The 15,321-nt window shown below is 48.8% G+C and overlaps 1 protein-coding gene across 1 annotated transcript in view; it reads left to right on the top strand.

Moving 5' to 3' along the window:
• LOC146202399 (discoidin domain-containing receptor 2-like) overlaps positions 1 to 15,321 on the top strand; it is a 187,477-nt gene that overhangs the window by 155,757 nt on the left and 16,399 nt on the right. Inside the window, 6 exon segments of the mRNA XM_084588148.1 lie at positions 1,882 to 2,029; positions 10,173 to 10,352; positions 10,627 to 10,841; positions 10,843 to 10,969; positions 13,667 to 13,911; positions 14,890 to 15,043. Of these exon segments, the coding sequence (XP_084444274.1) occupies positions 1,882 to 2,029; positions 10,173 to 10,352; positions 10,627 to 10,841; positions 10,843 to 10,969; positions 13,667 to 13,911; positions 14,890 to 15,043 (1,069 nt within the window).

The raw sequence follows: 15,321 nt of genomic DNA, 5'->3' as shown, positions 1-15,321 counted from the left end.
AGCAGTCTTCGTCTCTGCCAAGCAAAGCGAATAAAAGATGTGTACACTCAACGTCTCTCTTTGCTAAACATACATGATCGCATCAAGCTCAGCCAGGGAAACGTACCTCTCGCTACGTATATTCTGGCATAGCCGACTAAGCCATTGCCATTTTTATGTGCACCGCGGGTGCAGTACAGAGCTATGTTTATGTGTAAAGCTATGTTCACTGGAGACGGAATTTGCAAATTTGACGTGAACTGTGCAAAGTTCAGAGGATTCAAGGAAAATCGTCTTTGCGTGGCATTGTCGGCATCCTCCTGGAAGCCATGACGTCTCGTTGCTCAATACTTGCTTTAGCACTGTTGCCTACACATCTACTCCAGGGCTTTTAGGACGCCGCTGCTTCTAAGCCGTTTACTAGAATACGGAAAAATATCCCATGTGACAAGAAGGAAGAACCTGCGCAAGGTCATTACTATTATTATTATTATTATTATTATTATTATTATTATTATTATTATTATTATTATTATTATTATTATTATTATTATTATTATTTGCTGCTTAAATAACATCGCAGGAGGAAGTAGCAAAATAAAAAAAATGCTGCTTTCAGTGCGTCTTTGATCCGGAAGAAGCCTCGCGCTGCTGTCTTCGTAACGAATACTGTTTCTGCGCGTTATAATAAAGCGAGAACAAAAATTACCCCCCCCCCCCCCCTCCCCCCATCCAGCTATGTCGCATAACATCTTGCTGACGAGGGAACACGGAATAAAAAAATACTGTGTATGTCTATGAAGTTGTACAACGTTGTCAAGCAACAAAGAGCTAAAAGAAGGGGCGGGGGATGTTGTCGCTCTGTACAGAGGCGAGATTCCCCGTGACAGTTCTCCATTATTTATATCCCAGCCGGTCCGAATCAATGCTGAGAGCAACGTTAAATAAAAAGAAGGCAGCGAACGAGAGATCCGCTGTTCTTTCGCTGTGGAACATTGATCACAAGTCGGAAAAAGCAGAAGCTGGCTGAAAGAGAGCGAAAAGTTCAAAGTAGTCTCGCCTCAGCTCTGTCGATTCTCTTCATCTGCAAAACAAACGCTCCAACCGCCCGGCTACATTATATGATCGTAGAAAGGAGCCAGAGTCACTAAATTGACACTCCTCCTCCCTGCACTTCGGGGTCCACGGGCAGATGGTGTCTCTGAACATGTCATTGATTTATACTCGTAGAAGCAGCAAATGGCTGTACCAGCTAATCTCACTAAAGGTAAAATTTTTTTTTTTCGTGCATTTGAGCAGAACTAGCTGACGTGAACAAGAAGAAAAGGGCAACTACTAATCGCGGCGGTTACGCGTAGCGAAATATAAATTAGTTAGGAAAGGAAGCGAACGAGAAAATAAGCGCGAGATTGTGAATTCCTCCCAAATTACCTTAACATTGCAGGCTTCCCCTCCGGTTTGCTGGAGCTGGGAGCGGAATTCTTTAACTGAAAACTGGGAGTAAACTACGTAGAAGTGACTTCAAATATTGAGTTCTCAAGTAGACGTCGTTCCGGTGACACTCCTAAAGCTCTTCCGTCACGGCACACCACATATTGGGCGCGGTGCCGCTTGGAGCGAATGGCATCTCTTTTATCCGCTCGGAAGTGTTTTGCAGCTCCTTCCCGAGAGAGGGGACTCTGACGGGAGGGAAAACCTTCGTTGGCGCCGCCGCTGGTGTCGCGTGTCCCGCGTGTGCGTGTACTTTTCGCGACGCAGCAGGGTCGTGCCGTGTGGGCCGTATTGAACTTGCAAACTGCCAGCGCATCGTAATGAGTGTCTCGAGTGCCCATAAACGTCGGGCCGTGCGGCCCCCGTCCGGCTGTCAGTATGAGTGAGTGCTTCCTGGCTCGCTGCTCGCAGATCTTCGAGGGCAACACAAACACGTACACGGAGGTGCGCCGCACCCTGGACCCGCCCGTGATCGCCTCCAAGGTGCGAGTGGTGCCCTACAGCAGCATCCTGCGCACGGTCTGCATGCGCATCGAGCTCTACGGCTGCCCCTGGACGCGTGAGTATATCGCACCTGACGCGCTTTACTGCCCCATGATAGAGAAGCGCCGATCGAAAGGAAAATTTTGCCTCCACCGCTCGCACGATCAGGCTCGAATGAATAAAAATTTATTTACTCGCGTTTTTAGGCGCGATAAGCTAGTGGGATACGCCCCTGTTGATGTCAGCAAATATGTACAGTCATGAACGATGTGAGAGGAAACAAATTTTTTGCACAAAATAGCACATGTTATCGGTATTTCCCTACTAAACATGAGGACGACCATTTGACTATGATGAATCCAGAGGAAAACTAGCTAGAAAACTAAAAAAAAAAAAAACTGCGCTTTTCACTCATAATTATAGAGTAATCAATAAATCAATCGTCAAACTTTGTTCCCTCTCATATTGCTCACGACTGTACTGTCTGCTAGCGATAGCGCGGCAGTAGAGAAGGAAGATTTAGGAAACATCCCCGGGCCGTCGAGTCATTATATGAGCCTTAGGCCAGTCGATACCGGCATTTCAGCACTATAAACAATTTGTTTATTTATTTATTTCGTTTCCTCAAAGCGTCAGCAAAAGCAATACGAGCATTTGCTCGCATTTCGCGGCGAGACAGACGAAGGTTACGGCAAAGAAGTTGCGGTGGGTTCAGCTACAGATTATTGAGATGCCCGTTACTCTTGGAGCAAAGAATTTTCTTGAACGCCGAGAGATGGCCGTACTCAGAAATTCAGACAGACGCAGTTTATTCGCTTATCGTGAGACCTCATCGTAACCAATACATCTGCAATCGTCCCTCTGAATAATAATAATAATAATAATAATAATAATAATAATAATAATAATAATAATAATAATAATAATAATAATAATAATAATAATAATAATAATTGGTTCACAGGAAGGGAAAGGCGCAGTATTGGCGCCGTAAGGGAAGAGAGGAAGGTGGGGGTGAAAGTGGATAGAGAGAAAGAGGAGCCGTATTGGAGGGCTACGGAATAATTTCGACCACCTGGGGATCTTTAACGTGCGCTGACATCGCACAGCACACGGACGCTTCTTCGTTTCGCCTCCATCGAAACGCAGCCGCCGCGGTCGGGATCGAACCCGGATACTCCGTCACAGTAGTCGGGCGTACGTCTTACCACAGCACCACACCGGCGGGGCATCGTCGCTCTGGACGCTTTCAGTTTTCTGCTATTTATAGTCAAAAATGTGCTTGATTTTTTTTTTTTTTCTGTGACAGTTTAAAAGTGCTAGGTGTGAACGTAAGAGAAACGTTTCAAACAAGATTTTTTTAGGCTTCAGAAGCTTTATCAGCATGTTAATAGGAGTATCTTATAATGTGTACAGAAGTCTATAGTTTAGCGCTCTCTACTGTATGCTCATTTTGCCGCGAACCAAAATCGATTGAGCATCTCTGGATTTTCTGCCGCGACTTGAACAGTTTTTGGACAATGGTTTGGGATGGCCTCTCCCTCCCTCCCTCCCTCCCTCCCTCCCTCCCTCCCTCCCTCCCTCCCTCCCTCCCTCCCTCCCTCCCTCTCTCTCTCTCTCTCTCACACACACACACACACACACACACACACACACACACACACACACACACACACACACACACACACACACACACACACACACACGCACACGCACACGCAATATTGGTCTTATTTTTGAGCCACATTGTGGCCTTTGGCCTCGCTGTGATCAGGCCGAGCCATAGAGGTGCTTACATCTCAAACAGTTTGATTTGGGGATTGCACAGGTTTCTGTCATTGATTGAACTTAAACTGAAATTGAACTGAATTGAACTGTCATTTAACTGAAACACCACCCTTGTTTTAATCATTCCCACTTTATATACGTGCTGAACCCCGCTTACCTTCTCTCTGCTTTTTATTCTTTTGGACAAAATTATGACCCGGGGATTACCTAAACTATGCCTGATCACACAGTGTAGGTTAATGCTACTGGATGTCTGGTCAAGAATACCTTCGCGACAGAGAACGAATGAAGGTTCACGCACTTCTGATCTTTTTAATGCTTGGTTCTTCTCACGGAAACTAGTAACGGTTACAGTAACGCCTTTACTGCTTATAGGTTGAATGAAGTGTTCTATCATTCAGCTCCTTTCAGGGGTGAAGACTTTGCGCTACGCGTAATTTACGCGCCTAGACGTGAATGTGAAATTAAGTGCATCATGCCTGCGTTCACGGAACCCAATCGGTAATTTCAACCACTCTATGGGTTGTCACGTTATGATTTCTTGAAAGTAAAAAACTTCAGGAACACGAGAACAGGCGGTTAACATTACACGCGTAAGATTTCTTGCAGCTTATATTTTCCTTGCTTACGCCAGCTGCAGTAAGAGAAGCGTTGAAGGTGTCCCAGGAGTCGCAGTAACGTTGGCATTATACTCCAAACAGCATATAATCCCTAAATTTGAAGACTATGCCTAGGTTTTTCGCTCTTATTATGATCATGAATCTTTGTCGCCGGACGAACACTCCTGTACGACACGAGAGTGCACTCCTGGCGTGCAGCCCTCGTTAAGGCGGCCTCGTGCTGACTTGCAGTGCGAGATTAGCGCACTGTGAGCTAGAGCCCCCTCCTCATCTCCGTTGCTAATCCAGGGGATTGTTCAAATTAAACTCCCTGCGCTTTCGGCACCCGGATCCCTTTGTTCTCTGCGCCCCCATATTTCGGCCACGGGGAAAGAAAATTAATTTGTTCCGGCGTCGGGAGCAGACGCGTGTCACAGAACCTTATATAGTGCTCCGCCGTTAGTGTTCTGTTCTTCATTTAGTGCGTATGATGCTAGCGAGCTGCCGTGCTTACGTTACTTCCCGTTTCCCCATATCGTTGGAAAATGCATGGTTGCACTTGGCTCCTTCAGTTGCAATAAGTAATGTTAGCGTATACTGCACAAATTTCGCTCGTAACGCTTTGCTGTCTCGTTTTTGTTTCGTTCTTCCTCTCCGAGGTAAAAAAGAAAGAAAAAGCGTTGGCGTATCTTTTACTAGCCGTCTACACTGACCAACTAGCCTCAACGTTTGTTCTGCCGTAACGGCCCAATTACGTATATTCGCGTTCTTCAGCTTTGGCTGGTGAAAGTCGGTTTGTTGTACGTTCATTTTTTTTTTTAATTTTCTCTCGTTAGTCAGAGTTACGTGAATTAATAAAACATCATAAGGCTCTTGAAAGAAAAAGACCCCAATCGCCGCTTCGGGAGCTCGCGCGCCTTCGCAGGGCAGCTTGCTCAATATTCTAGCCGTTAAACAAGCCGCACGCTGTTCGAGTGAAAAGGAGCGAGTGGGGATCGCCAAAGAGAACGGAGAGAGGCAACGTGGCTCCGCTCTTTTAACGTCCGTGTTTCACGCGCTGATCGATCAATGCTCCCAGAGTTAATATAAGCGTCTCATATAGCAGACGGAGAAGGACGCATCGAATGCTACCAGTAAAGGACAGCCAAATTGTAATAACGAGGTCGAAGGTGGTCCTGAAGGAACCTGGTTGCTGCTGCGTGAACGACCGCAGCCTCGGAAGGAGCTGGACTTGGTGTAATTTGCTTCGGTACAGCTCGAGTAACGTGTTCATTAATGCAACCGGCCGCGAGGAAGAAAGGAGCCGGGAGAGAGGAGCCTCAAGCGTATATTCCTCTCCGAATATATGTCTATAGGGCGCGTGCAGCAAAAGTCATCGATTCGTGAAAGCCTTGACGAGAGAGCGGGAGAGAGAGAGACCTTCACGCCACTGAGCTCGCGCCACACACGTAGTTTTTTTTGAAGCCCGCGCGTCGCGGCCGCACGCTAGCGTTACGCTTCCCCACCCTGGCTGCTCTGCGCGGGCCGGCGCGAAGCGTAATAAATCTGCGAGCCGGGGCTCGGAGGGTGAAATAGGAAAACAAGCGTGGCACGCTGCCGGCGGTGCAAGAGCCGCGTGCTCATTTTGGCGACGACGACGACGACGTTAGGCCTACGCGAGCGCGATAGAGATGCATGGCGTAATGACTCGATAAGAATGTTACGGCGTCCGGCAATTAAGTCGCCGGAGCAGGAACGCCCCGAAAGAGGCGCTTTGATTAGCAGCGACCTCCTCTCGCACCAGAGGCAGAGGTGGCAGAGGTCGTTCCTCCTCCTCTGATATTTTTCGCTTCTGCCCGCAGTTCTCTTCGCTCGCCTCCCTCACCACCCTCTCCCCTCCCTCCCTCTTTTTTTTTTTTTTCTTTTTTCGGAACAAGCCTTCGCGTCACTGCTGCAGCCAGCCCGCCGCACTGTGCGCTCTTTTCAAAGGGCGCCGCGGCTGCGATGATGTATAATATGCCGAGAGATACTGCAGAGTGAGGCGAAAGGTACTGACTAATTTACCGGCCCTCTTAGGCAGTACGTACGGGACGCAAATTTGAATCGAGATGCGCCAGAGCAAGCACAGACTCAGCTGTTTCAGCTCATGCTTGTGCAATTCAAATTTAGAGTCGGGCGCTATTAAATGTATTGATAATAAAAGTAACATTTTATAGTTGCCTCGTTCTAAACACCTCCAAGTGGAATCGCGCAGATGCAGGTGACCGAATGAAGGGTAGCAGTTAGATTCGAAAGGCCTCCGTCGAACGATGTTGATGTGGATCGGGATCGTATAGGTTGTCAGTCGAACGAAGAGCGCCAAGCTCCTTCGTCCGCTCGTCCGGCGACACGTTGACACAAAAACCGTTTATTGAAGACAGAGCCAAAAACAGGGCAGGTGACGAAAAGGCAGTTACAAAGACGACAGTAAAGAGGCGGCCGAGACTGCAGGCACGCTCTCACCCATTCCGAGCCAAAACGTCCCTTTAAATCAGTCTTCCCAGGATCTTGGGGCACATCTTACACATCAATCAGGGTTCAGCTTCTTAGGGCCAATTCGAGGATTTTAGAGAAACTTAAATGCGCAAATGGGGTGCCGGGACTAATGAAGCTGTTTTCACTTTCCCGCACAACGCGTTTTCTTGAAACCGTTGAGCTTCTTAACACATGGCTACAGCCCCGCGAACACACACGAAAAAGCACTCGACGAACAATAGCGGAGCTCAGTGGAAGCCACACGTGCGGTCTGAGGAGCAGTAGCGATCCCCATCTTCGTTTCTGGGGCATCTGCGCGGGACGCATCTTCGAAGGGCCATAAAACACTTTCCTTCTCAGAACCCGAAGGGCTCACGAGGACAGCTATCTTGTCTTCGTCCGAGTCGCACACTTCGACTGAAAACACTCAGCGCTCTACCGATGACCATTCTTTCACAGGGGGGTGTCCCGCCGTACCCACACGACAGAGGGGGACCGTGCCAGCGAGCTGAAGGGGGGGGGGGGGGGGGGGGGAGGGGGAACCCGGAGCGGCCGGCAAGCTGTTAGGCGTCGGGGGCTCCTAATCTAACATAAGCCATGAAGCCTCTGTGTAATAAGAATAAACGTTATTCTTGGTTGCCCGAGTACGTGGAGTTTACTAATAAATAATCTAATCCTTTCGTATATTTATTCAAATCTTATTTGATTTATTGTTGTTCTTTGCAGGCCCTGTCTTTTCATACTGCGACAACAATATAATACAAACCATCTATATTCCCTCCCTCTGACGTAAACCGCCTAATATTAGTGTATGAGCTATTATTGGCCTATGAAAACAGAGGCAAGCAAGGAACGTGCCACGTAGTACACTTTTTTTGCCGCGGAGCCATTTTATCCATTTCATAATGCTAAACTAACTGTCCCAAATGTCAGTTATAATTGGTCCCTGTCACTTGTTATTAATCCGTCAATGCCATGTAGGTTTCTAGCGTGTCTGGTTAAAACTTCCGTCTTAAAAGTTTTTTTTTTTTTCGAACTGCAGTACGAACGCTCTCTGACCAAAAGCCTAGTTGGAGGCCGAACAGCAGTCCTCCATGCACGTATCTAAATATTTCACACACTCTGTTCAAGCTTCTTGTGATCAGGAATAAAGACAGGAGAAAGCCGGGTAAATGGTCGAACACATGGCTGTGTTATGTGTACTGTCGTGATGCAAATTACTATAGTTGCAAAACACTACAAAAACATGAACGTAAGCATGCAGGTTTAAGAACTCGAGCTTTGAATTGTGTCGAGCAGTTGTTCACCTCAAGTCTTCGAAGGCATCAATGAGCGTGGGCTGCACATGGGATTTAAACCCGGAAGATGCCTCTGAACTTCATCTACTCGGATCTTCCGGTGGCAGAGCTTACGTTACATTCCAGTAGTCTTGTCTTTCTTATACCAGGAATTTTAGAAGAAAAATAGTCTAAAGCATTGATGCGTGCAATTAGAATATGAACAGCCTCAGAACAAACCGCAGGGACCTCCACACATCGGTCACACGACGATATCCTCCCAGAACTCATAAGCGGTTCGGAATGTTTTCTTTTTTTTTTTTCTTTTCTCGCGTGTCTCTCTCGCGGTGGCCATCTTACGCAGGTAGCACTCGGTGATTGCAGCACGTGAGCCGCCCTTCCTTGCGTAGCCGAGCGCGCCAGCGAGAAGCGACCGCTGCACAGGCTGCCGCAGAGCCCAGCGCGTCATCGCAGCTCTCGTAACGTTCTACCGCCTTCTCCGCTGCGGCGGAGAAATTGAGGGCCGTCGCCGCGAGCGCTGTCTCGGATCAACAAAGCTTGCGAGTCGCCGGCGCTCTCACGGCGGCCAAGCCAGGAGTGCGCGGCGTCGCCGAGGCCTGTCGCCGTGGCCCGACGTAGCAGCAGCAGCAGCAACAGTCACTGCTTGCTTCCGGGGTTTGTGTTTGCCCACGTGAGGCTCCCCGCGCTTCGTGAGAATCTCGGCTGCCGCGGGCTTTCATCCCAGCCTTGATGAACCGCGGCGCGCACGCTTGAAATAGTTGGCGCCCGCCCACTCGCCCGGGGGACCCTGCGGCAGCGTAAACAAGAAAGCTCTCAACCCCTTGGGCAACGGTTCGCTGCTGCTGCTGCCGCCAGGAGCCACTTCCGCCGCTCAGCGACGTCTCCGACCTCGAGCGCCGAGTCTGTGCGTTCACCGGTGTCTGGCTGCAACGCTGCCTGGGATCGACGCGCACTGGCTGACAGCCGAAAGAGGTGGCGTCAGCCCATTTACGCCTTTTGACAATAAAACTCCTGCGTCGGGGAGGTTCGACGACCGACACGAGGGAAATGGGATCGGGTCTCTCGTCGCTGATATGGCAGCGCTCACCGGTGTCGGCGACTGTCGCGAGGATTCTGAGCTGAAGAGGGCAGCGCCGTGCAAGAATAACGCGACACTACGTATGAACTGCGCGCGTGGCTCCTCTCAGCATCGTAGTGCCTTAGGTAACAGAATCCGCCGACAGCGGATCTCCGTCGCGTTTCCCGAGGAATGACATAGCGCGCTCATGAGCCTCGAACTTTTACCTCGTTACTTGCCCACCTGGCCGAAAAAAGCATTGCTCCGTGCAAACTTACTCATCCCGCAGATCCCCTACTAAAGCGCGATTTTATTGCCTCTATTGTTTTGCGACACGGCGAGCTCTTATCGATACGAAACCGTAGTCAGATACAACTTACAGCAACGCAGCCCCAAATACCCCTCAAAAAGGGCCTTCTAGCCAATGGTGTAAACGGATTATCACGACGTTGAAGTTTATCCCATTTAAACTCTAGTGTATGATCTCAAGGGAATGGCATGAAGAAGAAGGTTAAACCACAAATTAATTGATTAAACCGCGATGTTATCATCATCAGGTGACGCCACTGGTTGGAAGGCGTCCTTTAAGGGTTAGTAGTCGCTGCGTACCAAGTTAGCTTACGTGCCTTGACTTTACGGTCCTGTGACGATTTTTTTTCTCTTTCCAGCAGCTTATTTTTAAGCTGTATACAATGGAAGCTCAGCTACGCCGCAAATATTTTTGTCTTTACATATTCCTAACTGTCATTTTATGGATACACGGTTGTTATTAAGGTAGAAATCATGGTCGCAGAATATAGCTGTGTCAGAGCACGCATAGGCTTTTCGTTTATGGTCGAGATACTTCCAGACGTCTGTAAGTTTTGCAACTCACCTACTGTTGCAGTAGAGTTCATGATCTTCTAGGGTGCATGCTTACGCTAGCTTGCCCAGCGTAGAGGCTGCTTCTTCCACGGCTGAGCCTTCGCTGCTTGGCGTTCGCAGAGGGCATCTTGGCCTACTCCATCCCACAAGGTGAGCGGCGGGGCACGGACGTCGACCTGTCGGACGCTACGTACGATGGCATCAAGGACGACAGTTACCTGCACGGCGGCCTCGGTCAACTTACTGACGGTGTTGCCGGCAGCGAAAATTTCAAGCTGGACCTTTCGGGCTACGGCAAAGGTACACGATATTTTCGTCACAGTGGGCGAGCGCGGGCTGCAAGAATTCTATGGTTAGGGCATTTAAAAAGAGTTGTGTTGATACATGATTTTTCAGAAAACGAAGCATATCAGTTTTGTGCGTACACACTATTATGCCTGCGCTCACTGGTGGTGGTGTTACACAAGGCTTGGCTGTAACGCTAATTTCTTGTATTGACTTTATCGTATACAGTCCGATCTCATCTTTGACCTGTACAAAAGAGCGGAGAGAAATGGGGCCCTTCTCTGTGCAGGGTACGAGTGGGTCGGCTGGCGCAACGATTCGCTGCACTCGCAGCCGCTTGAGCTGGTATTCGAGTTCGACACGGTGCGCAACTTCTCGGCAGTGTTCCTGCACTGCAACAACATGCACACCCGCGACGTGCAGCCGTTCCGCGCGGCGCGAATCTCGTTCAGCGTGGGCGGCAAGCACTACCTGGGCGAGCCGCAGCACTTCAACCTCATGCCGGGGCCTGTTCAACGAGAAGACTCGCAACGTCACCATTCGGCTGCACCAACACGTTGGCCGCTTCGTCAAGCTGCAGCTCGAGTTCGCCGCCAAATGGCTGCTGCTCAGCGAGGTCTCCTTCACCTCCGGTAAGCATCGGCACCAGTATACTGCTGCCGGTAAAGACTCCCGCTCTTTTTAGTAGTTCTGGCGGCTGTAGGATCAGCGTCAAGGGGCTTCTTGGCGAGAGGACTCGTGGCATCGAAGCGCTCGCTTGCTGTGCCGGAAGGAGTTTGCAGTAAATGGAGCTGAACGGCGGTGTTTTTAAAAATGCAATCTGGCCAGTGGAATTGTGACGGAGCAGAGGACGGTTAATGCAAGCCTGCTCTGAACTGGCTAACGCCTGGCGCGTAAAATGAATCGCGGTAACCAACCAACCCAGAAAGATATAAACTCGATATAGGCCAAACGCATCGTTTTTTCTTTTTTTTTTTTTAACGTTTAGCGCGTTGTCAGTGACTATATATAGTCGTAATGATGCCAAAAGAGATAATGCACTCCCAGGCAAACTCGCAACACTAAGCGCAATCAGACCAAATTTGTGTCGAATCCTTCTCCTGAATGCAGTCAAGAGCATCGTGATTGTCATTTAAGGTTATGTAACGGTCCGCTGAAGGGTCCAGTTAAGGATAAAGAACACTCATGGATCATGAATTACAGCGTCAGAAGCGCGCACAATGCATTAATTGGTTGGTTACACTTGCGAGGGCGTGCATTGACTTTTGTTCTAATGTACCGGCAGCCATGTCTGCCCCACATAACCCACCTACATAGCCCGTGAACCTCTCTAATGGTTCGATGCCATCAAACGCGGAAGAATTTCCGGCGTTTCTTTTTGACGACAGAGTGCGCTAACGCCCAAAACAAGTTTTCATCGCTCTGGATGGTTTAACTTTATTCAGTAAATTAGCTGCGTGCCCAAGTCGCTGACAACGTTATGCTCGGTGAAGTTTGCTCGAAAAGCTGATAAACAGGCGCGGCGCCATAAGAAAAAAAAAAAGAGATAGACTGCTTTCGTGCCTTCAGCCGTAAAAACAGCCATCATACGATGCTGCACTGGGTCGAAGTTGTGACGTAAACAAAGGCAGTAATAAATTTGGTATAATCCCCGCTGCAAACAGAAATTCCGGAGGGAAGTGAAATGCCTTTGCGATATTTACGTTGCGCACACCTTGCTTTTACCTTTCTTCCTGGCTCGTTTTGGAAACTTTCCTTTGTCAACAAACCCATGACGCGCTCCTTGTGCAACTGTTTGTTTTTAGTTAACACGCGTTATACTGCTTGAAACTTTGTTAGCAGCCGTGAAAGTGGCGAGAAACGAAGTTGCTGCGCGTGGTGCATGCATGTTGTTCGAAAGCCGAGCTTCTCTATCGATTCTGAGAGGGGCAAAAAATAAACGGGGGGGGGGGGGGGGGGGGGCGCTTACGCAGAGAGCACGGACGGCCGCTTTTGTAACTTTTCACTGTGCACACCGATCGCTGAAAGCGGAAGAGTTTAATCGAAGTTTTCCTCGGCGATTCCTCTCCCCGCGCCGCCAAGCGAGCAGGCTTTGGCCCCAGCGATTTGGGAAAAGCTGCTGTCGATCTGCAAGGAACCGAGAGGGCGCCATGAGTAATCGAGCGTTGCGACGGCACCTCTGACGCCTCGGCGTAAACTTTGCGCAAGAATTTCGACGCATCCCCATGTCGTGTCTAGACCTTTCTTTCTTTCTTTCTTTCTTTCTTTCTTTCTTTCTTTCTTTCTTTCTTTCTTTCTTTCTTTCTTTCTTTCTTTCTTTCTTTCTTTCTTTCTTTCTTTCTTTCTTTCTTTCTTTCTTTCTTTCTTTCTTTCTTACTTACTTTCTTTCTTTCTTTCTTTCTTTCTTTCTTTCTTTCTTTCTTTCTTTCTTTCTTTCTTTCTTTCTTTCTTTCTTTCTTTCTTTCTTTCTTTCTTTCTGTTGGTAAACTCGCTTCCTTGCGTCGATTTTTAGCTGCGATCGCAACTCGAAGCAGCGACAGCGACCAAAAAAAAAAAAAAAAAGGAAATAAAAGCTCGAATGCTCTGTCGTATTATTTTGTTCCGCCTTCGTGTTGCTTAACATTGTAGAATTAACGGCATCGACCTCCGCAGGACGCAGAGAAGGCGTGAGCCTGATCCAAAATCGGCACGGAACGAATCGGGAGGGAAATGCGTCGCCTAATTCTAATACGCCTACGGGAACTTTCGCCCAGCCGCTACCTGGGCGCTGCCTGATCTGGTGATTAACAAATATTCTGCGACAAGTCCATTATATCGCGAGTAAGCAATATGGCCTTTAGCCCTAGAAAAGAAAAATCGGGCGAAAGACGCGAACTTGTCGGGGCATATGACGTAACGCCTTAGGAGGACATGTAGCTCCAGTTAGTGCTGCGACTATTACTTTCATGACACAGCGCGGTTCGTGAAGGTCTTCATGAATATAGACGGGCGAGTTTTCCTCACATATGTGACAACGTAATACTAGCACGTTGTCCTCGGCCTGTGTAATGTGAACTTTAGTCATCTGTTCGTTTATTCAACGTTAAAATATTACGAGGCTCCGGCCAAAAGCCAGTGGGAACTCTCCACACACGTCGCCGCATCCTGTTGAGACTGAAATGTTATCTGCGTTATTCACGTACAGCCTTCGTCGTCGTCTTCTACACGGCGGGCATAAAGTGCATACGTGTGCTAATGAACAGTAAGACTTTGTGGCGGCGTTCCGCGGTCACCCACCCTACGCGAAGGGACGCTCAGTGTTGTTCTGGGACGCCTTCGCTTTCGCGCAGTTCCGGCCGTGGGCAATTTCACGGAGGAGGAGGCGCCCGCGGCGCCCCCGATCGTAAGTACGGCCATGAGCGAGGACCCCATGTCGAAGCAGTACGTAGGCCTGGTCATCGGCGTGCTGGCTGCCGTCATCCTGCTCCTCGTGCTCGTCATATTCGTCATCGTGGCACGCAACAGGCGCCGAAAGCACAGCACGCCGCACGCCATCCTCAAGCCACTCGACAGCCGCGTCACCATCAACATGAAGGTAGGCGCTGAGGCCCCTCCTTCCCTCCGCGTACCGTTATTTTCTCTAGCAGGCACGGCAGAGCGCGCTGGCCGGGTATGTCGACTTGTTTGCGCCCTTTTTACTTCGGGATACTGTTCTGTGAGCTAAAAAAAAAAAAAAAAAAAAAAAAAAAAAACGAAGGGTGACGAAAGGATGGAGTGTGCTGTGACCACCAGCCATAGTAACACGATCTGTGTTGTACCGTGCGCAACACTTGAAGCTGCTTGCTTTACATGGCAACTACGCTTGTACGGAGTTCAAATGCACATTTCACACAAGGTCAGTCTTCTCGAAGGTACAGTCCACTCGACACTGCCTTGGAGGCGCTGGAGAGCCCGGGCAACCTGAGAAACCTGAGAGTGGCGCCATAGTGGCGCAGAGTTCGTCAGTAGTGTTCGTTGGCCGGAGAGGGCCCGCGCGGTATGCTTACATGATCATGAGAAGCGTGGCGTCTCTGTCGACAACAATAGTTTGTTTTATTTCGCTATTCTCATGCGGTCTGATGTTAGGTGTAAGACATTCGCAGTAAAGTGTGACCTGCTTATAGCTGGCATGCTCCGGGCGTTTTTGCAATCTTATTTTTGTGCACGGTAAACGCCGGTGATGTAAGTCAGTCAGTCCAAAGCCCTTAACGACGACTTGAATAATAGCCTGCAGTCTTGCGTTGGCGTGTAAAAATCATGTCCGTCATGACGGACGCGTGTTATCATTGTTTCTTATTCACATTCAGCAAGAGGCATTTGCCGCAGTATTGGGATGATATAACGACTGCCTGCTGATATTGAGGCCCACTCAATCCTCTTCAAAGGTTTCGCTGTTGGAAATTTTAGCCCGCTGCTGTTTTTTTTTTTTTTTTTTTTTAATGGCGGTGAATCCTGTGAAGAAACTGTGGACTGCTGCTTCGTGATCACCCAGCGACCTTGCTGATTCGAATGCATGCTGCGGGTGTCTTTGCAGGACCTTGCGTTAGCCTATTCCCCCCAGTACGTGGCACGGGAAGCTAATGGGAATCTTTATGGCCAGGTTGCCCTTGAAGATCCAGACCCAGACAAGCTGCTGTACCACGAACCTCAAGATTTTAAGCCCATCTACCCTGGAACCTATAGCAATGGTGAGAAATTCACTGCTAATAAAATACGTTGATGACGTGGTTTGCGTTTTAAGACAACCTCGTGTTAATGAATTGTTCCTGCAGTTGTAGTAAAACCTCTGGCCTTGTGGGGCGGGGAAAAAAAATCGTCCAGAATAATTTCTGTTTCCAGTGTGGCATGGTTTGAAACACGGCTCTCTCAATGAGTCATAAATACTCGCGCATCAAATTTGCCTCACTGTCAACCGTCGTTTTTCGCGATGGTCTCGTTTCCTTTAAAAGAAAAAAAAAACAACAAC

Source organism: Amblyomma maculatum, chromosome 1 (genome assembly GCF_055883805.1).
Source record: "Amblyomma maculatum isolate TAMU_Amacu chromosome 1, ASM5588380v1, whole genome shotgun sequence".
NCBI classification, from domain to species: domain Eukaryota; kingdom Metazoa; phylum Arthropoda; class Arachnida; order Ixodida; family Ixodidae; genus Amblyomma; species Amblyomma maculatum.
The sequence above is the reverse complement of the archived record's forward strand: the minus strand, read 5'-3'. Positions and strand labels throughout refer to the sequence as shown.